Genomic DNA, 25,401 nt, shown 5'->3' with positions numbered 1-25,401 from the left:
GAGATGATGATATACCCAGTGCTGTTCAAATAGCCTTTTGTTACTTTGGCGTTCAATGATGATTGTATTTAGATCAAATTTTCTCGTGCCCAACTCCGAACAACACACTATAACTACACAACGACTATTCCTTTATACCAACTTAGTTACTTTAGATCGCTAACATCCAAGATGGTAAAGGGATCCTTGTCCACCTTGCTGGTTACAACCTCCACATCGGGGACAGTCTCCCTTATGGCAGCTTCCAACTTGGGCCTGAGCACCTTTTGAAGGTATCCACGCTCAGAGTTGCTATGGAACACCTGCACCAATGTGCGACCCTGCTGGATGGCTCTCAAGGCTGAGTGGTGGCTTGTCTCGCCAGTCACAAGCAAATCAACATCGGCCTTCTTAAGAACGTCGTAACCGCTACCAGCACAGACACCAAAGCTGCTGACCTTGGTGGTCTTGACATCAGCGCCCACAGGGCTTGCTACCATGACGTGCTTAAGACCGCCAAGCTTGTCAGCAAGGCGAAGGATAATCTCGGACAGAGAAACAGCATTATCGAAGCGACCAATTGAGCCGTAGCCTGCACCAGCGTGGCTGGAGGGGACATTGGTGGCAGGATTGGCAACAGAGCGCTTGCTCTCGTGAGGGCCGGATACAATGTCAGCGAGCCACGTGTTGAGACCCTCGGGAGCGGCATCAACGGCAGTGTGAGGACAGTAGACAGCGATGCCAGCCTTGGCCAGCTTAAGAAGGGTAGCTTGCTGAGGGTCGTTGTTGGTGATCGACTTGAGACCACCAAAGATGAAGGGGTCTAGCAATATGTCAGTACAATTGGACCTGAATAGACTCTAAAGGTTGAAAACTTACGGTAGCTGACAATGACGCTGACATCTTGCTTGATCGCGTCCATAGCAACTTGGTATGTCAAGTCATTGGTGACCATGACTCGCTTCTTCTCTTTGGCATCCTCTTCCGAGTTTCCAACCAACAAACCGACGTTGTCCCAGCTTCGGTCTGCGATTTCCTCTGGGTAGAGCTTCTGCATAGATGCAACAACAGCCTTGGTGAAGGATGAAGACTCAACCTGCCAGGCGCCCCAAGCTCCGCTTTCGCTCATTTTGACTGGATATGGTTGAGAAGATGGAATTGAGTTGCTTGAAGAATGACAGGAGGAGCAAAGTCTAATAGATGCTCTGTACGAGACTGAAGGTCTTGTGAAAGGCGAGTTTGCAAATAGAGGTGAGCTGCGTATAAGTTGTCTATTCAATTTAAAAACAGAGCCTCTCATAGCAACTTTGCGTTAAACACTTGTGTTATGTGCAGCTACCAATTCGAAAGCTGGTGTTAGTTGAATGATCATTCATCAGGTATATGATGATCAATAGGTAGATAATGGAGTCACTCACCAATAGTATGCGCTGGATAGTCTGTCACAAAAGATGAAGCTAGAAGCTGTTGGAGCTTCAAACCAGAAGAAGAAGCGAAGAAAGGGTCCAATGAGCTCATACTGTGTGTATGCATGATATAGACTGTAGTGCTACTGCCTTACAAGACGCTATTTGTCCACCGGAAGCAGACCACCTCACACTGTGCAGCCACTACCCCACGATGATATCTAATCAATCAATCAATTAACTAGAACCTCTCTCTTCACCACGCTCCGTCATAACCTTCAACTCTCTTCCCTCCTCCTCCAGAAATAATGTCGCAAATCACAGACGAATCTTTGCGCGAAGCCATCAAGGCTCGCCTCGAAGCCACCCACGTTGAAGTCACAGACATGTCTGGTCAGTATCTTTCCCTCTCTACCCCGCGAACCCCTCCAAGCCGATCACGGCGTATAACCCCGAAAGCTAACTTTGTAATTATCACAGGCGGCTGTGGTCAAGCGTTCAACTCCCTTATTGTATCTTCTCAATTCCAGGGTCTCAACTCTCTCAAGCGCCACCGTCTCGTCAATGCTGCTCTCAAGGAGGAAATCGCCATCATCCACGCTTGGACCGCCAAGTGCCAGACACCCGAAGAGTACGCAAAGGCCAACGAAGCCACCGATGCGCAAGCACAGGCGTAAATTCCTATATATTTCCCCTTTACTTCTTTCAAGATACTAGGATCATACAACATGGAGTTTTTGCGTAGAAACGGCATGCGACGGGCACAAGGGACAGATGGATTGGGATGCGATGAAGGGGTTCAGATGACGATATCCGTACCAGAGCGGTTTGGTGCCGTGGTACATGAAGAAATTACAAAATATCAAAGAATCGACTTTATGATTAGGACATTTTTATTGACAAGCATTCAACGCGACATCAAGACGGTTTGGTGGGGGTGATCATCTCGTCTTTTGCGCCAGCACCATATCTCTGTGAAGGCATGCATCTCTTTACTCATACTCCTTGTAGACCAACAACCATCTCTTAGCTTGAAAATCATTTACACATACGCGTCTACAACAAACCAAGCAAGTCCTCGCTGTCCTTCTTGGGCTGCTGAGGAGCGCCTCCTTGGGCCTGCTGCAGTTGCATCGCTGCTGGTAGGGGCTCGCTCGCTGATGAACCACCAAAGTTTAAGCCCTCGAACCCATTCATCAAATCATTCATGTTACTGCTGGGCCCTGAAGCTGGTGCAGGAGCTCCTGTGCCTGAAGGTTGCGCCGGCGCATCGAACATGCTCATCATGTCAGCCATAGCTCCCGAAGGTGCTCCAGCAGATGGGCTGGCCACTCTGTCAGGAGTTGCGGAGGCACTGTTCTGTTCTTGAGAAGCAGGCACGGCACCATCAAAGTCGATATCAAGCAAGTTCTCAATATTGTTCTGAGAAGCACCGCCGCCGTTCGAAGAAGTTGCGGCAACCGAAGCTGCGATAGGGTTGTCGGCGGCGTTCTGTCGCTGTTCTTGAATAGCAGCCCGCTGGATCTCATCGGCGCCGAAACGGCCCTTGCCAACGAATGACTCCGGAGGCTTGTGGTAAACTGATGCGAGAGTGGAGAGTTCGGTGAGAAGCTGTTCCAAGAGAGCAGGGGGAAGACTCGTCATCGTGGTTGTGATAGTAGGCTTTTGAGACAGAACAATATTCTGACGAACAGTGTTAGCAATCATTCATAGGCATTCTCTCGTATTTCTCACCTTGGCAACCTCAGGATCCGAGGAAAGTAAGCGCCAGTACACATATGCCCTATCGCGGATATCGGGGTTATCGTTCTCCGCTGTAGCCGCCTGAAGGACCTTTTGAACAAGTCCTTGGTTGCTTCCAGGCTTCTTCAAGAACAGCTTTACAGCTGCTGTCAATATTTGCAATTGTGTCTGTAGGACTCAGTTAGTATAAGTAGGCATTTCTTGAGGGACTAATGCGACTTGCCTGTGTGAACTCCTCCATAAAAGACTCGACAAAACTCTCGATGATCTCGTCTGCGTTATTGATCTTCTCAGCATACTCACCGACGATCCAGATAAGAGATCCACGGGCAGTGGGCTCATCCAACTCATCGATGTGCTTGCAAAGAGTAGGGATAACACCTTCATAACCAGGGTATTTTCGGAGAATATCCTTGATGACCACAATTACTTCCTGGACAACGTAGTTGACCTTGGTAGAAATGAGATCCTCAAGAGCCGCAACGCACTTCTCAGCGGCATTTTCGATCTTGATGGCCACTTGACCAATAGCCTTGACAGCTCTTCGAACGAAATCCATGTCCACTTCCAGGGCATACTCCTTCAACTCGGCGAGAAGCTGCTCGTAGTTGTGCTCATTTGCTATCCTAACCATAATTTCCAGCTTTTCCAGCTTCACATATGGAGGATCAGTGTATTTGCAGAAGAAGACACGCATCTCCTTGCTCAGAATGTCGGGCTTGGCTTGGAGCAGGAGATCGATGTTTCGAAGAGCAACATATTGAACCTCGGGTTGCGAAGCAACCAAAGTAACTGATTATTGTCAGTCCAGAACTTGAATCTTATCAATATTCACGTACCAAGAGGAGGTGCCATCTTCTTGAGGTATGACCTCACCGAGTCGGGGTTGAGAGCCTTCATGTGAATGAAAACAACCTTAACGGCAGCAAGAACCACACTAGGGTTGACATGCTGGAATTGAGGTGCTACACGTTCGCAAATGTGCTCCGATTCCTTCTGATCCGATGCAGCGTAGTTTGCCAGGGTTGTCAAAATAGTAACTCGTCCCCATTCGGTACACTCGTTGAGAGCCATAAGCAACTTCTTCAACGTAACAGGTGTCACAATCAATGCCCTCGTTTCGGGTGCAGTTTCGCTGATCTCAGATAGAGCAGTCACTGAGTTGGCGACAACCATAGGGTTAGGGTCACCAATCAGCTCCTGAAGAGCCTCCAAAAAGCCGTTCTCGATACAAATCGCCGGGTTGAGATCGAACAGTTTAGCGACGCAAATGGCGGCCGTCTTGCGTACATATGGCGATTCGTCTCGCAACGTTTTCCTCAGGGGCTCTTCCATGTAATCCACCATTTTATCAACTCTGATGCACCCCATCGTTCGAATCGCAAGTGCTCTTATCAGCGGGTTTGGATCTTCGGAATCTTGAACAAAAGTATTGACGGCGAGAATGCAGAGATCGGGATGCGACTTGGCGTAGTTCCTGGACATTCGTGTCAGCTCTTTAACCCATCCCGCAAAGTGTTGACAGCTAAGGAGGGCAGCTCGATAGCTATTCAGCTTCGACCACGTACATAAGGTAGAGGTATACAAGCTTCTTCTGATCAAGATCGCCGGTCGCAATGTTCTTGAGCACATCAGGGAACAGAGCCGACACATCTTTGCCCAGGGTCATGGCCATGATGGTCTTCTGAATCGACTCCTTGCGCTCCCATGCATACCGCGAGACCAGACCTTCGCGCAGTTCAAAGGTCTCACCCTTACGAGGCACGGCAAAGGCGCCCTTAATGCGATTTACCGCCATCGTCGAGGGTCGTAGAGGGGCACGTGGCGAAGCTCGGAGGTGATAGAGAGGTTGAGATTACGGTGGTATTGAGGACGGGCGGTGACAGCTAAGTCGAATTGATCAGGCCGAGTACAAGCTACTTGTCCTGAAATGCAGAAAACTACATCCACCGATTATTCTGCGTATCGGAGGATGCGTTAAAGATGCGCGATGTCGTCGATATAATTGGATCGGAAAGGAGTTGATCGATCTGGGATTGAACAAGGCAGACGTAACTGTCACCAAAGATGCCAAGGCCACGAAGATAGGTCCAGGCCACCTCCACTGAGTTGCCAGCATGAGCCACTAAAGGGGGGCACCCTTCAGTGGCCGTGTCAGCTCCCATCAAGCTAACCCGGCCCAGGTTGCCCCCTAACTCTAAACTTCCGCCTGATTACCGTTCGCGGGTAGCGTGGCTTCAATGGCTAACAATTTATTTTTGGCCGGGCAGCTTAGTCACCTTTCTACACTCTAAGGTACTGTGAGGTTCAACATTCGTATCATCGAGAGACAAACACCGTTTACTTTACAGAGAAGATTGACTTGCTTGCTATTAAATAAAACAGTACTTGGGGACCTCGCTAAGCCTTCTGCTCAAAGCGACCTTAAAATGGTGAGAGGCTCATACAAAAAGAATGCCATGGCATTAGATGAGATCTAACGATGAAAATAGGCACTGCCAAATCTACGTCGACTCTTTATTGAGTCACGTACCGATGACGAAGAGCGAGACGTTTCTCGAAAAGCTGTAGGTTTTGTTCAAGATATCACTCTAGTGCTCATGCTCATGCAAGACAGTTCTACAATGCTGTTCTCTTCATGGGATCAATCGCTGTTTTCAGTCTCATTGCCCAGAGGTTAAATGCTGGAAAATAGTGATTAAAATCAAGAAGATCCATTAGTGTCTATTCCCGAATTTGCAGCGAGGCGTCATTGTTTAGGGTTGATCAAATAGGGAGCTCGAATTCAATCATCAGCTTCTTCTACATCTTCTCCTTCCGCCCCTGCTTCATCCTTGTTCTCTTTCTTCGAAGCGGCCTTTGCTTCTTGTTTGCGCCAAAGGCCGGCCAAAAAGTCGTTTGTGCTCGCTTCTTCGAGACTCTTATCCTCTCTTTTCTTCATAAATCTCGGAAATCTCAGGCTCAACCCCCTCTCGTCACTTACAAGCCCGATTGCTGCAGTGTAGGTTGGACTCAACGTAATATCCGCAAAAGCCATTTCCCACACTTCTTGTGGCTCGAACCAAACATCAGGTCTCGGTCCTGAGTATTCCACAAAACTGGGTTGTGTGGTTCTCGTGTTCTGAGGCTCGCCGCTCTCTTCACCATCGTCATAAAACTGTCGGTTAGCCTTGTAGAAGCTATCTGTGAAACCAGACATGCATTTGCACACAGCCTCCAGAGATCCAGTCTCCTCATTGCGGCAAGCCATGAGCATAGGCGACCACCATTTCGCCTTGCGTCCTTGTCCATGCCAAGCAGCGACAGGGATAAGATCAAGCGTATCGAAACTTGAGTTATAGTCCTTCTTGACTTTGAGCCAGGAGTCGAGCCGCTTATCTGGTTCGTATGTCGCCAGTAATGGTTTCCTCCTTGTCTTGGCCTTTTCTCCATTCTGATCTTTTTTGCCTTTTGATTTCCCTTTCCCCTTTGACCTTGAGCTCGGTGTCAACGTTTTATCAGATCCTTCCGGTCCCTCTTCCCCTAAATTCGGCTCCGAAGGTAGGTTGTCCAGGATTTTCACCATGATTCCTTCACACTTGGCGTCTGTGGCAGCTTTGAAGAATTCGAGGACCGACTCGGAGTCGGCTGACCTAGCATCAAGGCTTTTTACCCAGGTAAAATGATGCGGTATCTCTTTGAAAAGCGACCGCAGAAGCTCCCGCCTTTCTCGGAATGGTCGATCCAGTAGTGGCTGTCCATTGAGGTACATCAAATCGAACGAGAACATACAAACATCTACCGTGATAGTTCCAATATCAACATCCTTTCTCGCTCGATTTGTGAGTGTCTGGAAGTTCTTGAGTTCTCCGCTTTCACGGTCAACAGCCACGACTTCGCCTTCCATGATGAAGCTATCGACACCTTCACCACGTATTTTTGGTATCAACTCAACCAAATCAGGATACTTGTCCGTCATAACTTCTAAATGTCGAGAGAAAATGCTGACTTTTCCGTTCTCGTCACAATGTATTTGGGCTCTCTGACCGTCATACTTAAATTCGCACGCAAAGTCTCTTCCCTGTAGTTTAGTAAGCATCTCGGACAGGTCTCTCGTGATACTTCCAAGCATAGGGCGCAGCGGGACATGGAGGGTTAGACCGCATCGTATCAACAGTTCCTCGGAAATCCCGATTTCAAGGAGAACGGGCACGAGATCGCTGTAGTTTGGATGCCTAGCGAAGCAAGCTTTGACTATTTCCTCAGCTCGGCTCCAGACTTCAGCTAGATCTTCTTTCTTGAGTTTGGCTAGGTCAGACACCGATTTGAGAGGGAAGTCAGCCCCTGGTGGGCGTGAAAGTAGGAAGGCTCGTGATAAGGCGATTAACATTGTCGTTTTGACAGCACCGATGCGTAGCTATTAAATGTCAGATAAGGTTCGATGGTTGCAGTGACAATTTTGCTTACATGTTGGCAGAGAGTTCGCACCACAAACCGACTCTCCTCGCCGCCACGGGCGTCTTGTAGAAGACGGTCAACTATTCTCTGCTTGGTGTCTGCGCTGCCCTGTCCCTGACTGTTGGAAATCTTCACTAAAGACTCATAAACAGCCTTAATCGTCAAAGGCTTTGGTTTTCTCAGGGTGAAACTCTGTTTCTTCTTGACCTCGAAAGCCACATCTCCAGCATCGCCATATTTGTCGTAAATAGCCTTGAGAGCCCGGCTATCAAGCCCGCAAACATTTCGCAACGCTTTCGATATGGCCGATCCACCCAACCCCAGCTCCATAGATATATAAGGGGGAGAGATCGCATTAGTCGCCAACCAGACCTAGTAAAGTTAGAGAAGCAGAGCAAACCAGGATACCGAACATACTGCCGGTAACAAGCTTGCTGGGTCGCCCTCGATGAGGACCCTTAAACAATTCACAAGTGTGTCTACGATCTTGATTCGACTTGTTGTGCCATTGATGAGAATGAAGCATCGAGTGAGTAATGCATATGATGCGTTACCACCTTCAGAGGCCCAGTGTTCTTTTAATTGATCCAAGTATTCCTGTGGATCAAATGTCAGAGGCGATTCGTCGAACGGTATTGATGTAGTAGTCGTATCCTCGGCCATGCCAGCAGCTTGAAGGCCAAGTGTAGGTTTCGCCTTGTTGTCTGTAGGCTTGTTGGAAGCTGTTGGTAGGGTGAATGACGGCTTAGATCTTGGAGCGGTTGGACTTGGGCTTTCATCCCTAGAGACCGATACATTGTGCTTATTTGGAAGTTGCACAGTCTGTTCCTGGAGGGTGGCTTGCGGCGTATTGGCAACCTCTTGATCCCATTCGGCCTGGAGCTTCCTAGCCAATTCCTCATCAGTCATTTCCGTCGGAACATCACTTGATGCTCCATCACTCTCTTCAATCTTAGGCTTTTTGCTTGAGTTTGCATCATTCTGTTTTTGTTTTGAGAAGAAATATTCAAGACCCCGAGCTGGAGTTGTTGACTTGGTGCCGTTATTAAGCTTCCGTTTCTTAGTAGGACTCGGCATGACGGAAATGATCTTTTAGTTGTCTGTGTTACCACCCATCGATTATAAGAGCGTATGAGTCAGTGTTGAAGGAATAGAACATCAATTAGTATTTGTAAACAGTAAATACACCCATTCACGTCCATCATTATCAACAATTCAATACGCGGCGCATCGATGACGACGTTTGGCGCGAAGCCACGTGATGCAGCTGAAAGCTTCCAAAAATCAGGAACCAGCCCGCTACTCGGAGCTAAACCTTTTTGGAACGCACAGCACAGCACAAGCGATTCATCTCACACAACGTCGAAATCTTCGCTCTGCCCCACCATCGCGAACCTCCCCCCGACATCCCCCTCATAACGACCCCTCCTCAAAATACCACCACCATGAACGGAGAAGACCCGCCAGAGAGGCCCCAGGAGATCTCGTCCATCATCAACGGACTTGAGCGATATAACCCCGAGGCTGTCGGCGCTCTCGAGACCTACCTCCAGGACCAATGCGAGCAGAAGTTCACTGACTGCAATGCCAACCGAACACTACTGAAATTGTGAGTGTAATGCTCCTTGTTCCTCTTATACATAATACGGGCTCTATATGATGACCGTTTGTCAACGTTTCCTATTACCTGACTAGTGCCGGCGGGCTGTTCGCAGCTTGGCCGCACCTGAAGTCAACTATTAGTGCGACTGAAATGCCCAAGACTCCAACCTGCTTTGTTTTCTTCTTCTCGAGTCAAGGCTAACTCCCCTCTAGGTACCAGCTCAACCCTGACCGCATTAAGGATGAGGTTATCACCAATATCTTGGTCAAGACCATGACCCAGTTCCCCTCCGCGCAGTTCTCTCTCGCTCTCCACCTCATCAACCCCTCCGCTGCTGTTACTGGCGACCTCGGCGAGGCTGTCACCAAGCTCCGATCCCTCAACGGCCAACTTGAGGGTGCTCAGTACTCCCGCTTCTGGGCCGACCTCGACGACGACATGGTTGCCGATTTGATTGCCGATATTCCCGACTTTGAGGACGTTGTCCGTCACCGCATCGCCCTCCTCGTGTCCCAGGCTTTCCGTGAGATCCAGATCAGCCACCTCGAGTCATGGCTCGGCCTCAACGAGGATGCTACCAAGAAGTTCGTCACCGAGGTTTGCGGCTGGACTGTCGAGGCCGATGGCAACGTCAAGGTTCCCTCAAACCCCGACAACGAGGCCAAGAAGGCTGAGATCCGTGAGGACGTCAACGTCGAGCAGTTCTCCAGAGTGCTCCGACGGTCTTGGGAGGATACTGTTTAGGCTTTTTCAGAGTTTTAGCGAATCAAAAGGGATTTTTCGCGCACTTCCCCCCATTCGATGGGACTCGAACATGACGACTCACGATGTGGAAGGGTTAGGAAGGGCTCGCATGGTAGCATGACGGGGGATTACAAAAATCTAGGCGTTTAATCGGACATGTCATTGCAGAGCAATCCAAGGATCTAGAGATGCATAGAACTTTGCGATTTGTTGATATATCGTATTTGGCTCACGTGTACCATGAAATTATGTGGCCGCTTCTTAATGTGCTTTTGATGACCCGTTATGTTCGTTTTCCAACCTGTCCAAAATATCTAATTGCCCTTGGACAGCTCCTCCCATTGTACGCCAGCCCATTCTTCCTGGTATCCAACTTCTCCAACCGGTGTTCCTCGAGGAGAGCAATCTTTCTCACAAACGCCAACAATGATGGTACCCCACTCCATACCCTCCAAGCTCAGATCGTCGGCCTCAAGTTCCGCAATGGCGTTTGGCGTCAACTGCACCTCAAACACTCTCCTCGCTGTACAGTTAGGACACCGGGGAATAGCGCCCTTGTTGATAGCTTCACCAACGGCACCCTTCTTTGAGTACAACAATGGAGCACCTGCGAACTCGTAACGAATAACTTGGTCAGGGTTCTGCGCCAGACGATCAGCGAACTTCTGGAACGTGGCGTCCATAGTCGACTCAAAGGCTTCCCGATCGAGAATTGAAGGTTCCGCAGCGTCGCCGTCCTCGAGGCGAGCATTGGTAGGAACGTTGGTGGGTGTTGGGTCCAAAGTCTCAAAGTCGGCATCAGCGAGGTACAGAGTAGGGTAAGGTTGCGCCTGCGCATCCTCAGCAGGCCAGGGCTCTGAAGGAGGAGGGGGTGAAGCCGGTGTGTCTTTGATGTTGAGAGACTCGGCAAAGGTCTTTGTGAGGGAGGTGGTTTGAGGCTCAGGAGACGCAGGCTTTACCGGCTCGGGCTGTGAGGTAGAGGAAGAGAAGGGGTTGGCAGATCCAGAGCTGAAGGGGTTGCTGGAGCTGGAGCTGCTAAAAGGGTTGGCGTTGCTAGAGAAAGGGTTTGCGTTGGAGGCACTTCCCAAGCCCGTTGAACCAAACAGAGTCTCGCCTAGTCCAGGACCGTCGTTCTTTGGCTTGTCTTCCTCGGCTTTCTTCTCCTCTTTATCCTCCTTAGGTGCCACCTCCTTCCATACTCGCACACCTCTCAATACACGAATGCTGCCCTCTTTGCGCCGACAGGTCTGTCGCCTACACGCAAAGACGTAGAGTCGTCGCTCATGCTCTGGAAATCGCTCGGGAAGTTCACCGTTGAGTTGAAGGATCAAGGCCATGAGATCCTTGCAGACTTTGCATCGTGCGTAGGCTGCGCTGGGGGCGTTATTGTCTAACCAGTCCTGGTTTTCTTGTTAGCCATCATGAGTTTGTTCAGTGCGGGACAGCTTAAAAACTTACAGGTCGGCCACCGAGTTTGCTAACAGTATCTTCATCGGCCTCTTTAGAGGCGTATCCCAAGAGGACATTGGTCTCCTCGAACTCGCCGTCCGAAGAATCGGAATCGTAGGAAGCCATGATACTGATACTGATGGAGTTGATTGCTGGATGATGATGGTGGGGTAAATATTTTTTTTGCAAAGGTTCTGAGGGAATGCGGGGCTTAGCGCCGCTATCAGAGCCCAACTACAACGACCTAACATATGAGTTATTCAAATTTTATTAATATATCACAAGAAATATTATCGAGTCGTAAACTGAAATCGTAATGTGGTATATTACGTCCCAGAGCCTTTTGTCTAGCCTCATTTTAACGTGGTATCTCCTACATGTGATCACTAGGTCCATCCATGCCAGGCCCAGGGCCGCCTGCTCTGCCCATCTGTCGAGCCTTCAACAACTCGTCACATAGAAGCAGGTTGGACGCAATGCTTGAGCTAGAAGCAATGCAATTTCGCAGAACACGGTAAGAGTCGAAGATACCCTCCAGCTCAGGGTCCATAGGCTCACCGGTCTCGAGGTTAAGACCAACGACATTGCCATCAGCGTATTCGTCTTGCAGATCGGCAACTGTAAAAGTTAGCAATTTTATCTAAGGCTTCCGATAAAGTAAAGAACTTACGAGCATCCTGAATATCAAGACCAGCGTTGGCAGCCAGAGTCTTGGGAATAATGAGAAGAGCGTCGGCGAAAGCCTCAACACCCCACTTAGCCTTACCCTTGACAGTCTTGCCAAAGGCATCGCTCTTGAGGTGAGAAGCACAAGCGACCTGGAAAGCACCAGCACCAGGGACAACGGACTTGTCGACGATCATGTTGTAGACACTTCGCAGACCATCTCGGACAGCGTCTGTCACCTGGGCGATGGTGTGTGCATTGGGGCCCTTGATCATAAGAGTAACAGACTTGGGGTCCTTGACCTCCTCAACAAAGGTAAACTTCTCCTCTCCAAGAGTCTGCTCGTAGACGAGACCAGCCCAACCCAAAACATCCTCAGAAAGATCATCAACACTGTTCTGAGCAACACCACCGCAAACAAGCTGGAGTCGCTCCATGTTTCTTCGCTTAGCTCGTCGAAGAGCAAGGATGTTGTTCTTGGCGAGAACGTCAAGGGAAAGGGGGTCGATACCCTTCTGGTTGATGACGACAAAGTTCTTTGTTCCGTCGTTGCCGCAGAGCTCCTTCTTGAGGTCAACGATCTTCTTGAGCTTGGCATCGACAAAGCGACGCTCACTCTCAACAAGCTTATCACGCTGCTCGGCGCTGGAGTAGAAGAAGCTCGAGTTAATCTCGGTCTTCTCGTACTCCAGACTGACGTTGAGAGTAAGAATGTAACAGTTTTCGAGTCGCTTGGGCATATCGGGGTGACGAGCGCCGTGATCGAGAGCCAATCCACGGATCAGGCGAGTATCGGCGGCTGTTCGGTGCTGCATCTTCATAATCTCCACCATGTGCAGATCGGGCTTCGCAGGCTCCTGGTAAATGGCGAGAACGGCATCGACAATATCGGGAGTAAGCTTCTGGGCCAAGGTGGCGTTGAGCTTGGTGGTGAGCGAGGTTCGGGCGACGCTGAGGAGGAGTTCTCGGTCAACCTCCTTAGCGAGCTTGAAAGAGTCAAGGAACTACAATATTTAGTCCGGCGTCCGAAGCATAGGGGTGAGAAACTCACCTTAAGAGCCTCGACCTTGGCAACCTCAAAACCATCGGTGATGATTCGAGGGTGCAATCCTTCCGAGATATAACGGTCTGCCTGCTTGAGAAGCTCGCCGACCAGCATAACGACTGATGTGGTTCCGTCACCGCAAATATCATCCTGAGCGGTCGCAGCTCGGGCAATCATAACGGCGGTGGGGTTCTGTATTTGCATCTCACGGAGGAGGACATTTCCGTCCTTGGTCAACTTGATCTGAGGGTATCGGTCAGTTTAGGGGTCGTCGAGGGGCATTTTGATAGGTAACCGTACCTGGCCCGCACCATCAACAAGCCTAACAAATGGTTAGTTTTAAGCAATGATAGTCAAGCCCAAGAAGAAACTCACATCTTAATGGTACCTCGAGGGCCCAAGTTGGACTTGAGAACATCCTGTAGGCCTTCACCAGCACTGATATTGACCTTAAGAGCTTCGCCCCTCCTCTGCGACAACGGGGTTAGCAGGCTGCAAGGCCACTTGTCTGCGGGGGGTATTTGTTTCGACGCACTCGGGACTCGGCCTTGGGGTTGAGGAGTTGTGCAGCCGACATGATTATAGATCTCTGCTGTTGGCACGATGGCTATAGTCGAGATCGGAAAAGTCGAGACTTGGAAAAAAGCGGTGCTGGTGTTGGAGGTTTCGCGATTTCGTAATCGCACAAGCTTGCACCAGCTGGTCAACAGGCAATAGCGGACAGTCTAGGCTGGGACATTTTTTCTGCCCCTCCTGCCCTCTCCAAGGGGTGAAGGCGGTGTGGGGCGAGCAGTCGGTGTAAGGTGAGGCTATGGAGAGGCTCGGTGAGAAGCCAATAGGAGGTGCTACCCCAGTATAATTCGAATGTCTTCGACGTTAACAACTGTATCGACTCCTTGTTTACATCGTATCTTCAATTTATGCTCATTGCTGGGGATACTGTGTATGAGAACAATTTCTTGTATTGTTTTCTCAATTGAATTTCTTACTTATCAACTCATCTCTAGATAGACCTGATAGATAGCAACCAAGCAACATCAAATAGGTACTCCAACAATCCATCTCTCTACCTAGTGAATGCTCCTCTCAACGCCGATACATGCATCGCTTCTCAACTAATTCCAATCACTTGCACTCCGCTCGATGCTTCTTCCAATCCTTCTTCTGACACTCCGGAGAACAGTAACTGACTTTGTTGCAACGTGTACACTTCCTGAGCACTACTCCTTTCTTCTCATTCGCCGGCTTTGCACATCGTGTACATCGCTTTACATGAGTTGGCGTCCCAGAAAGCTCGGAAGCATCGATAACCTCCTCGTTAAAAGGAATTGCATATGTCGGACTAATGGCGAGACGAACAGCATTAGGTGCTGCAGTTGCCCACTCGGGAAGTGAGAGGAAGTTGTCAGGTAGTTGACCGTTTCCGCACGAGCACAGAACTTGCTCACCGTCTTTGAGACTCAGCGGGATGGTCGCTCCCTTCTTCTTGTATTCGCAATTCTTGCCGTGAGACCAGGTACGGCAGCGCTCTACCATCGCAGGAAGAGACTTCTTCCAGAGATCCAACTCCGAATCATTCACCGAGATACTGCCGCACTCAAGTTCCCTCAGCATGAGAAGGAAAGACTCCATTCGTTCAGATTTTACCAGTTCCATTGTGAACGGAATAACAGCTGCATCAAGAACGATTGAGGCTGCGTCACCGTCAAGTCTGAAAGCTGATACAAATACCAGCATGTGAATCCCTCCTCGGTCAGGATGGTCGATAGCGAACATGCCCGTCTGACCACCTTGTAAGCCTGAGGCGAGCATGCACATGGTGAAGACAGATTCTTTGAAGTTGACAACTGGATCGTCCGAAATGCCGCTTTCACGCTTGCTACGAAGGTATTTCTCTCGAGTTGAGAACGTTAACGATGTCAAAGTCGTCATCCACCGGTTCCTATCCGCATTCCCCAGGTCAAGAACTGGTAGGTTATCCAGGTTCACATGTGGCATGTTCAAGCTTGCTGGGGTGCCGGATGACGAAATCGCTGAGGGATAAATAAAGTCCAGTAGTTCTGGAGAAGCGGCTGGTGTTGCCAGTTGTGCTATCAGCTCGATGTAGCCTGTAGTTCGAGCAACTCGTGATCTGATACTATCCTTGGTGACAGGCACTGGAAACTTGAGAGGACAAACAAGCTCATTTTTCCCAAACACGATGTTGATCACAAAGGGGGTTTGTTGATGGAATTCGATGGGGACCTTTTCCTGAAGCAAGTCTCTGCCCTTTGTCGAAGTAATGTCCAGATGGCCTGTAATTGTGGTTATGGTAGACTCAGATGATGGTATATCAAGCAGCATCTTTGTGGCCTTGTCATCTTGGCCTTGGCTTACCCCGTTGTCAAGAGGCTTTACAGCTGCGCATAGATCAGGATAGGTAACTTGACCAGGCAAGTGCTTCGTCACGAATACGTTGGATCTGTCGTCGATGCGAGTCTCGAAGACAGACATGGTCATTCCAAGGATAGGCCCAAAGATGGCAGAGTTTTGACCCGTCGGTGGAACGCACAGTCCTACCAGTGCCGACTTTGGTTCATTCTGCAGGGTCGAAGTAGGCACATAGAAGGATGCAACAAGGGGCGAATCTCCGTCCCAGCCAGCTCCATCTCTTTCAATGGTGACTTGGAATTCATCTTCGTCAGGCATCTTCTTCGTTTCGACACGACCGAAAGCAATCTGAACATCTCCAAACATATTCTGCCACGCTTCTGTCGCACTATGACTGGATCGCACTGATCCAACAAGTGGTGGTGATGCCAGCTTGAGAGCTTTCTCCTTGTGCCTATACAGACTGGCAACAGCCTTTCTCTGAATCACGACTGTGACAGCGACTGCTGGTGGAAGTGACTTCCAACGATTGAAGGCTCCATTTTCTGGGATAGTTCTGCTCTCTTGTATGATCCAAGGCTCCGTATTGACTCCGTGAAGATGGAGCTGCAGACACAGGTCTTGCATGCCGTTACTGGCTAGAAAAAAGCGATGTTCTTGAGCAATGGAATCGATCAAAGCTGAACATGCGGTTGGCCATTCTGTTGCGACTCGTGTCATGACAATCTTGAGAAAAGCTGCAAAGCTCGTGCGATTGTAATGAGCGTAAGAATGCGACCTCTCGTCGGCCTTGGAAATATTCTCAGCTTCAAACATGTAGTCGTAGAGCGGAGAAAGTAATTTGACCAGTTGCTTGGAGTCAATGTGAAGCTTGCCATGACTAGCCTGGTCTGAGAAATGAGTGTTACGCTTCCAAGCCAAACGGTTGCGCGTCTGTGTTTCTCTTTCCCGTTGGTTCATAAGCCCGAGAAGTACTTCGTCAACATGAGACTCGACCTTGGCATTGGTCCAATACTGCACAGGGCTATATCCGAGCAGCAGCGAAATGGTGGGTGCATGACCGCAGAGGAGTTTTTCGAGAGCGCTGTCCTTGGACTTTCCAGATTTGAGCAATAACTCCGTAAACAACGATGCCCATGGCTCGTCTTTAAGTAGTGGACCTGCTGCAATGAGGATGTTGAGGGCGCCGATGTGGTCGGATAGGTTCGAAGTGTCGATCATATCGAACGACGATGGCCCTCTGCCGTCCTTCCCATATTCCTTCGGGTCCAAAACAAGTGGTCGCGAGTCCCATGTTCGTCTGTAAAGATTGGCCGATTTTCCTGTTGCTTGTGCAGTCTGGAAGCTATGGCAAAGAGCCAGTGCATCCGCAACAGCAAATCGAATAACTATATTCTTTTTCAATGACTTGAAAGCAGATATCCATTCGTTGAACTGGGTTTTGGCAGCAGCTAAAGCGACAAAGTCTTGGTCCGGGTCCTTGGGCTCGAGGGGAGATCCTTTACGGAGGGCAGCATAAGCAGTAGCGAGATGGAAGCCCATGATGGGATCTGTCCCGTAGTGCAAGAGACTGTCCGCAGAAAGAAGGCTGGCGAGGAGCGGATTTGGTGACTTGTCGGTAGCCGATCGTGGCGTTACCGTTCCTTCTTTCCAGTACTGATTGGACATCTCTACGAGTTTTGTGCCAGCTTGCATAGAGAGTGGTGCCGCAGAACGCATAACCGTGATGTTGGCGCCTCCTTCACCAAACACTTGCTGATGATGATCCTTGGACGGCTTGACCTTCTGCGCGAATGTCTCCATGTACTCACCAGACTGGCACTTGGATGCGGCATTCTTGATGACCATCCAGATACGTCGAACATCTGACAAAGTGTCGGCATCGCAGAACTTGATAAATTTGCCGTATTTGCTGCTCTTCCAATCTTCAAGGCACTTGGATATGGTCAGCAGCTTGGTGGCTGTTTGCAATACAGCAGCAGTGGTCTCTTCATCAACATAAAGATGGTGGTAGGCATTCCATAGCTGCTCACTACTCAGTTTGCAGTCCTCGTCGAGGAGCAAAACTAGAAAGAAGGCATTGCGAGCTATGTCCAGTTAGCGATCTAGAAACACTTGGTACAAGGTACTTGGCCTACCAATGATAGTGTCTGCAACATCACAGCAGGTAAAGTCAATCTGTCTCTGCGCTGCTTCGGTCAGTTACGGCATCAGAAAGCGGTGGAAGGAGAACATACGAAAGCCCTTCTCGATATAAGTTGTGTATAGAATATTGCGCAAGTCACCACATCCCAGAGACAGAATATCTACATCCTGACCTTGCGGTACACATCGAGTCAAACTGGTTGCTAGAGTATTTCCAAAGGCGTAGAAAAAGGCGGTTTTGACACCGATCGTAGGAGTCAACATGGTCAATCAACGTCGAGGAGACGGTCCCACAGTTGATTACCTGTTATCGAGATAGTTATGATACAGTAGAGAAACAATGAAAGTGATGATGTGAATTTTTGGTTGATGTATTGAGAAGCTTGAACCACTGGAAGCTGGGATCGATAGGTGGCTACGTTTTAGTGAGTGGAGATTAGGTACTGTAGACGCTGACTGATTAACATCGACCTCAAATAAACAATGAGTGAGTGAACTACAATTTACAGATGCAATCGAATATGCAGATGGAAGAAAGTCAAACGAACTTGTTCTAATTCAGTGTTGCCCTATAAATCTTTAACCTTTGTTTAGTGGTTGTCAACGCCGGCCATACACCAACTATCAATATGGACATCACCATGGACATTTCACATTTCATATCACAATCAAAAGGCACAAAGCATTAGTTTTCCATCAATATCCCATTGGTAAGTTTCATCTACCAGATAAAGCAAAAGGCTCAACCCCAAAAAACTCCTGGCGGCCCAAAGGGTGTGCGACACCCCAACCGCGTTGAGACCTTTGCTTCTATCAATTTCCGTTTCCCAAAAATCATTCAAAAATCCCAAGATCCGTTCGCCTGTTCCGTCCCATTGATGAACCCAGAGAGTCCTGATGCTGGTACTGAAGTACCCCCATAACATAAAATTCAAAACCTGTGCCTTTTTGTAACCTTCTTGAGTCTTCCACGTCGTGTTATACATTGACTCGCTATTGTGCGTGCATGTTGTTGATGCGTGGCTGCGTGAGCGTGAGCGTCGTAAAAATAAGAAGAATGAGAAGAAATGCCATGCTGAGTTCTTGCAGAAAACAAAGGTGCAAGTTGGCAAATGTTATCCGAAGAAGAATATAAACAGACTCAAGTACGCCGCCGCTGATTAAGTTACGAAAGGCTTTTTCGCTTGAGTAAAAGACGCAACAATAACGAAATTAGTTGCCAAAGAAGACGTCGTTATCAAAGATACCGTTGTCGTAGTCGTCAATCTTGCCCATGCTGAGCATGTCGGATTCGCGACCCAGCTGAATAAAGCTGTTGCTGGTAGCGTACTGCAGGAGGATGTCATCATCTGCGGTGCTCATTCCCAAAGGAAGAGTAGCAGCCATGGTGGCCGAAGTCACATAAGTCGTTGTTCCGGGGAGGGCAGTCAGGTCATCGGTGTTGATTGAGTTGTTGTGCTCGACCTCGAAGAAGTGTGTAGCTGGGGGAGAAGATGATTGTGACAGTTCAGGGGGGGTGTTGTATTGACTTGCGGCGCTCTTGGCGGGTGATGCAACGTGCATGGGAGTGCCGTCCATGATGGCTTCAGGGGAGACGTAAGAGTGAACGCTACCAGTGGAGGGAGAAGAGGCATATTCCTGAAGAGCTGCAGCAGTGAGACCGGTCATGGGTGCTGAAGAGACCGCGGCAAGGTTTTGGCCCTGCGAAGTCATGCCCATGTCCATCATGTCATCGAGCATGAAATGATCCGGTGAGTTGACAGCTGAGCTGTCCGAGCATGCAGAGAAAGATGACATTGAGCTGATGGACATGTTCTTCTTGCGCGTTCTCGCAGACTTGTCCATGCGAGTCTCCATATCAGGACGGGTCTTCTTAGGAGGTCTTCCTCGCTTGACAACCTTGCGCACAACATTGTCGAAAGCGCCGATGCACATGCCTCTTTGACGGTGTCGGGTGAGAGCATCATGGCGAGCAAAGCTGTTACCACATTCGCAGGGGTAAGGCTTGATACCAGTGTGGATCTTGGCGTGTCGCTTAAGGTCGTGTTGACGGACAAAGCACTTCTTACACGTGGGGCACTGGTATTGACGGTCGTTGAGGTGAGTCTGGACGTGCGACTTGATGTTCTCCTTACGGCCGAACTTCTTTCCACAGTCCTCGTATGTGCATGTCCACTTGCCGTCACCAGCGTCAGGGCCACTGATGAACTGAGCGATCTCATCCTGAGTGACACCGGTCTCCGTCTTGGTCTCCTCAATGTTGATGCTGGCAATGCTGGCGGCACTGGCGATGCTAGCAACAGATTCGGTTCGACGGTGAGCAGAGTGGCGGCTAGAAGGTGTCTGTGGTGTATCAGAGATGGATTGAGCGCTCATAGGGTAAGGTCGGAGGCTGGGCTTGTTATCAAAAGAGCCCATAAATTGTGTCATCTGGGGAGTGTCGGGGGTAGAGTGTTGAGGCAATTGGTGGCTCATGTCGAGACCGTGCATGTCTTGGCCACTGAAGTCGTTCTCGATCTTCATGAACTCATTATTGAAGTTGTTCATGTTCATGTAGTCGGGTGTCGACATTGGCATTCCATGGAAGGATGACTGGGCAGAAGAGTCTGTTGCAACTTGGCTAGACATGTCCTCCTCAGACTGTTGTCTGATTTCCTGGAAGATGTTCTGGGCCCTTCGGTTGCCTCCACGGTTCCTCACAGGCTTGATGGTCTCCTCCATAGACTCGTCGTAGCCCTCAGCAAACCGACTTAGCATGGGCTCGCCCTTGGTCAAGCGATCATGGGGGGTCTCCATTGGCGTAGGGGGAAAGTAGCCTTTCACCTGGTTAGTCGTGGTGGGCAGTGGCATCGTCCAGTCGAAGGACTGACTTTGTGTGTTCTGCTTCTGGCCCTGGCTTTGGTTTTGGTTCTGGTTTTGGTTCTGGTTTTGGTTGGGGGGAGTCGCTGGTCTCGTTGAGTCCAAGTTCTCGAACTTGTTGACGCGGTCTTGGATACCTCCGCTTATCCTCCTCGAGGTCCTCCTTGTGCTGGAGGTGTCACCTTCAGAAGCCCAACCTTGGGCGGAGGAAGCCTCAGAGGGGAATTCGATAAAGGTCGGTGTGGATAGAGCACTGTTAGTGTTAAAAAGATCAAATTCCTTACCTCCCGACAGGTTGTCGCCGTAGCCAGCTTGTTGTCCTTTGCTCATCATCACATTAAGATCTGCGGTGTAGGGGTCAAAGGGAAGTGAGTTTGGGTCAAAGCAGGACGGGTCGAATCTTTGCGTCTGAGGAGTTCCGTGAGGAGACATGAGATAGTTTTCACTGCCACTAGATGCCAAGTTGGCGTAAGGGTTCTGTGTGCCCGGGCGTGCTTGTATGCGTTGCTGCTGCGCTTCTCGCAGTACGTTATGCTGCGGATGATTGGCTAATCCTGTGCTGTTAGTATTCGTACTTACCATGTACTTCTGCCTTGTTGTTGTGGGAGATGCTGTGCTTGAGCTTTGTTGTCTTCGAATATCGAGACTGAGGCCGCGTCGGTGTGCGGATTGTCGTTGTGTAGTTGGCAGATTGGGGATCTTGACACCCTCGAAAGCAGTCGGCGTCGAGTTTTGACGTCGATGCTGCTTTTGTCGAGCGTGAAGTCCTGATGGATTGGACAGCATTTTGTCGCAAGGGGAGTCCGGAATAGAATTGTCGTTGGTCGTCAGTTGTCGAATGGGAACCTTTTGGTCCGAAACTACAACAAAAGTCAATTGACTTGATCTTGACTTTTTCTTTTCCATCAATCACTTACCTCACGCAGCGCAAGCACAGAGCGCCGGGCTAGTGGAAGTGTGTTGTCGCGATCAGTCGGAGTCGACTTTGCGGTATAAGTGGTGATGTAGATACACCTCTTTCAAGGTGATTTGATGGAAGGTGGGTTTTTTGGGAGATGCTCTTCTGTGAGATGCGAACTCAGATGTGATAGAGGTATTAAGGTGATGGATACGCAAACAATTAATTGTTCGTTGAGTATGCGTATGTATGGAGTATTGTAAGTAGGTAGCTTTGGTGCTAGATACGAGAAGAGTAGTGTGGGTAGCTTGGATCTTTGGGGTCGACCTCCAGATCTACTTCACTGAGGTAGGCAGATGTACAATTGAGTAAACAAGACTTTGATCACCGGGGCAACTGGGCCGCTGTGCCACCAAATCCAGATTCACCTAGCTTCCCCTCAGCCCACACTAACACTTGATATCACCCTTGTCTGGCTTAGCTTAGCGGCTAATCGCATGCTAAGACTTTAGTCTCCAAAAGAAAGAGACCCAGCTTCTGAGACGTGACCTGGACGACGATGTTATCCTCGGTATCCGCAAGATGCTGTATCGAGATTTACCAGTTCTTAACAGCTTTAGCTTTTGATGATCCTCATTCGTTGCTCTTTTTTCATTGCTTTTCTATTTCGATAAGCTTCTCAAGTCATTGTGGTCCCAACACTTTCAACGCCATCAAATGTTCAAAGGTTCAAAGGGTAAACAATTAAGCATCCTCTACGGGAATAGCATCATCACCACTACTATTCCCTGTTGCTACCATAACAACCTGGGATTCCAGCACATGTCTCAATTATAGTAGCTATCTGGACTGCTATAATGGTCAGAGAATATCAACCCTTGCAGCTCATATAATGACGTCTTGTTTCAGGATCAACACAGCTTGCAAGCTCAAGCTGTCTCAGCTAACTTGGTCAGGCCCGAACCATGCTCATTTTTCCATACCAGATAAATATGCCCTCATTGGATAATGATAAACGCCCAATTGCTTCCAAAGTGCCTTTACATTCCAACCAAACAATCGATGGCGATATACTGAGTCGAAGCCACCACTTCCATCATGACTTGACAATGTGTTGCCTAGGTTCCCTGGTCCATGACTGTACATTCAGCTCTTAAGTTTGTCTCTGAGGGGCCGAGAGTTCTTCAGCACAAGGAATGACCTGGACATCTGATATCCCCATAACCCCATCATTGATCTCCATTGGGTATGTGCCTAGAACTTCAATACGAATCAATTAACCCCGTGGTCTTTGTTCGTTTTTCTTCTCAACTTCGTGATTCAGATACACTCGAATGTCAATTGGAAGTCGAACATACTATTCCAAGTACCAAGGTAGGGTGTTGCTTACTTGTGAATTGGGTTTTCGGTTATTGGTGTCCGCGAAGTGTATTTTCTTGCCGACGCCACGACTTTTTGATTCATTCATGCCGAGACGATGGCAACAAACAGAGGCTTCAAATCAATGACACGATACGTCGATTTTAGTCACCAGAGCGGATGGAAACTTGGCCTCTTACTGTCATCTTCAGACAAAACTTGGTCTGTTGTTCTAGTGGTCATTGCTGTATTGATAACAAAACTGTTACCCTATACTGTCGAGCGATCTCAGACGTCTGTGCCAGAATCATCATACATGACCATATATTTCAACCCGTGCTTTCCAATGTCTGTGTATCTCGCAATTGAGAGGTGTAGGCTTCGTAGTAAATTATATGATAGAGTCATCAATTCGAGTACTAATGCCTACTTCACAGGAACAGTTGTATCGAAGTTTCCTGAAACACCAAACAAAACAGAGCTTAAGATGTCTGGAGTTGACCCGGGTTCAACAAAGACCTTCTTGATTCACTGGATTCACTGTATGAGTCACGAACTTCCTGAGACCGCCATGTATAGCTTCGGTGTCAATTAGACGGTTCAACGGTCCATAGCTTGTGTGTGTGGATTCCTCACCAGCAACGGTATGTAATTCTATGATGGGTAGTTAATTCGAAGACTGCCGGGTTTATCGTTATATCAAATATGGTGCCACCAGATGTAGTGAGCGTTGTGTTGCTGCACCAACGTATTCGCGACTATTCGGGTCTTGTTCACGGCGAGAATCATGAGATGGATGATCAGCCAAGAGGTGCCTGGGAAATGCACGTTTGACATTTGTAAACGACAATAAAAAATACAAGACTTTACTCATATGATAGCACCAGGTCATTTGTTCTTCTCAGGTTTCTCTACTCGTCTAGGTAGCTGCTCTGTGTATCACCACTCTCATTTATCTTTGCTCATGTAAATGCTATCGTACTGCCTTCATGTGAGTTACCGAACATGGGCTTGCTTGCTCTTTGCTATCCCCCGACAACCAGGCGCGACAGATATAGAGCTAGTTGCTTAAACCTGTCACCATGAATATCTATTTACCTACAAGTGACAATCGTTTCGCCTTGTTCTTAAGGAGCCTGCATCTGACATTCAATGCATACTATCTTTATTGGCTACCTAGCTTAGTAACTATCTGGCATCCCGTCGGGAAGGCGCTGCTTAACAGCAAACACCTCCGAGTTCCTTGCTGACCAGAACTTCTCTGAGATGTACTTTTGTTGACTTATTGCCTTCTTCTACTACTACTGTCATTTGAATTCCCTCTGTTGGTGAACACCAGTTGCTCTCCTCTACCATCCGTTGATTTGTTTCGTCAGAAAGTAGAAGGTAGACCAAGGAGATATCATTCCATCTGCAATCAGGATATGCTCATCTTTACGTTACTAGCTACCCTGCAAAACAGAGACGCCAAGTCAGCAACTCTCCGGGGTATGAGTGGAAGCCGTTTCTGCCGCTTGCGTAGCTCCGAGCTGTAAGCCGCACCCTGCGTGGCTCCAGTCAAAGGCAAGGAAGTTGGAGAGAGGCCAAAAGTCTTGAGCCCAAGCTTAGGGACGAAAATAGAGCCTAAGAGCTGGTCTAGAGTTGACTGAGCTGACTGAAGTATTGCGTCCTCTATGGTGATATAGTCAAATTTTCTGTAACAACGAGGGCGAGCTAGTTATAGATGTTCGTTGCATGGTAGACTTTCCTTAGGTGAGCTCTAAGCCCAGGGAATGGGTTATGTCGGTTGACCTACATTCTGCCTACCTTATGCAGGTGTACGTGGTGAGGGGAGATTCAAGAAGATCGAGCTAGTACGAAACCTGGTTATGTTGGCATACCTACCTAAGAAGCATCAACTGATCTATCAGTTCATGCTGGAATACACCAGGCCTTAAACCAGTTGATTTGGCATTGTGAACTGTGGTCTCATGATCTCTTCCGTGCCTCCACTGATCAACCCGACTTGAAGCGTGTTCTCATATACATACGGATACAATGTCACAGTTACTGACTGGGAGGCCTAGTCTAATCGGTAGGGATGGAGGCGGTATAGAGATCGATGGGTTGAATGCATAATAGCACGGGCCCATGATGTGCAGACAGTTCGGGTCACGATGGATCCTCCCGATGAACTATAAGCAAGATGGGATAATATGCGGGTCATGAATGGGACGGAGATGCATATCATAAGGGTAGAGTAGTTCAGATCCCTGAAAAGAATCGTATCTCAAATTCGAAACTCGATATTGGATCTTGAGGAGAAAAAGTGCCCTCCCAAGATGTTCTAGACGTTATCTGATCAAGCGGTGTAACGGTATTCAGGTATTCAGAGCCACATGATTGGCCAATAGCTGTCCTAGAATCAACACCCACTAAAAGAGTTACCACAACAACCTTGAAAGTCCAGGGGCCAAGAAGAACGTACCACCATCCTTGGAGCTTGAAAGAGTCACTCACCTTAAACACAGTCACCCGATTTCCTCCTTGCCGCAGAATATCTCGCCCACTGCGATTGGCTGATCCTCGATTTTCCTAGGTTCTCTTTAACCAGGGCAGAAACTCACCTTTTTATTGCATCTTCCTGCCGCCGACCCTCTTTTGGTTTTGCCTACAGCGAAACAGAATACCAATCGTCCTTTGGGCTGCGACGATAAGC

General features: G+C 48.8%; 8 protein-coding genes across 8 annotated transcripts; 2 read left to right on the top strand and 6 right to left on the bottom strand.

Annotated features, from left to right (window-relative positions):
* Positions 1–146: 146 nt before the first annotated feature.
* On the bottom strand, positions 147–1,108 carry FIESC28_03056 (uncharacterized protein; the record flags this gene model as incomplete). Its single annotated transcript, XM_031157205.1, has 2 exons — positions 147–802; positions 859–1,108. 2 exons carry the CDS (start codon positions 1,106–1,108, stop codon positions 147–149), a joined length of 906 nt encoding a protein of 301 aa, XP_031018747.1.
* A 585-nt stretch (positions 1,109–1,693) lies between these two features.
* Positions 1,694–2,062, top strand: FIESC28_03055 (uncharacterized protein; the record flags this gene model as incomplete). The annotated part of the gene is made up of 2 exons (XM_031157204.1): positions 1,694–1,778; positions 1,866–2,062. The coding sequence occupies 2 exons, from the start codon at positions 1,694–1,696 to the stop codon at positions 2,060–2,062; spliced, it is 282 nt and encodes a 93-aa protein (XP_031018746.1).
* A 379-nt stretch (positions 2,063–2,441) lies between these two features.
* On the bottom strand, positions 2,442–4,926 carry FIESC28_03054 (uncharacterized protein; the record flags this gene model as incomplete). The annotated part of the gene is made up of 5 exons (XM_031157203.1): positions 2,442–3,068; positions 3,120–3,296; positions 3,436–3,920; positions 3,968–4,605; positions 4,697–4,926. 5 exons carry the CDS (start codon positions 4,924–4,926, stop codon positions 2,442–2,444), a joined length of 2,157 nt encoding a protein of 718 aa, XP_031018745.1.
* Positions 4,927–5,913: 987 nt separating this feature from the next.
* Positions 5,914–8,642, bottom strand: FIESC28_03053 (uncharacterized protein; the record flags this gene model as incomplete). Its single annotated transcript, XM_031157202.1, has 3 exons — positions 5,914–7,524; positions 7,575–7,937; positions 7,983–8,642. 3 exons carry the CDS (start codon positions 8,640–8,642, stop codon positions 5,914–5,916), a joined length of 2,634 nt encoding a protein of 877 aa, XP_031018744.1.
* Positions 8,643–9,010: 368 nt separating this feature from the next.
* Positions 9,011–9,912, top strand: FIESC28_03052 (uncharacterized protein; the record flags this gene model as incomplete). The annotated part of the gene is made up of 2 exons (XM_031157201.1): positions 9,011–9,174; positions 9,381–9,912. 2 exons carry the CDS (start codon positions 9,011–9,013, stop codon positions 9,910–9,912), a joined length of 696 nt encoding a protein of 231 aa, XP_031018743.1.
* Positions 9,913–10,226: 314 nt separating this feature from the next.
* Positions 10,227–13,649, bottom strand: FIESC28_03051 (uncharacterized protein; the record flags this gene model as incomplete). The annotated part of the gene is made up of 8 exons (XM_031157200.1): positions 10,227–11,312; positions 11,371–11,491; positions 11,739–11,979; positions 12,032–13,031; positions 13,079–13,315; positions 13,373–13,394; positions 13,448–13,542; positions 13,608–13,649. The coding sequence occupies 8 exons, from the start codon at positions 13,647–13,649 to the stop codon at positions 10,227–10,229; spliced, it is 2,844 nt and encodes a 947-aa protein (XP_031018742.1).
* Positions 13,650–14,197: 548 nt separating this feature from the next.
* On the bottom strand, positions 14,198–17,851 carry FIESC28_03050 (uncharacterized protein; the record flags this gene model as incomplete). Its single annotated transcript, XM_031157199.1, has 3 exons — positions 14,198–17,529; positions 17,581–17,631; positions 17,680–17,851. 3 exons carry the CDS (start codon positions 17,849–17,851, stop codon positions 14,198–14,200), a joined length of 3,555 nt encoding a protein of 1,184 aa, XP_031018741.1.
* Positions 17,852–18,799: 948 nt separating this feature from the next.
* FIESC28_03049 (uncharacterized protein) lies at positions 18,800–21,232 on the bottom strand (the record flags this gene model as incomplete). Its single annotated transcript, XM_031157198.1, has 1 exon — positions 18,800–21,232. The coding sequence occupies one exon, from the start codon at positions 21,230–21,232 to the stop codon at positions 18,800–18,802; it is 2,433 nt and encodes an 810-aa protein (XP_031018740.1).
* Positions 21,233–25,401: the final 4,169 nt, after the last annotated feature.

Source organism: Fusarium coffeatum (genome assembly GCF_003316985.1).
Source record: "Fusarium coffeatum strain FIESC_28 chromosome Unknown BRIP53273_contig_65, whole genome shotgun sequence".
Taxonomy (NCBI): domain Eukaryota; kingdom Fungi; phylum Ascomycota; class Sordariomycetes; order Hypocreales; family Nectriaceae; genus Fusarium; species Fusarium coffeatum.
Note: the sequence above shows the minus strand (reverse complement) of the source record. Positions and strands in the feature narration are given on the sequence as shown.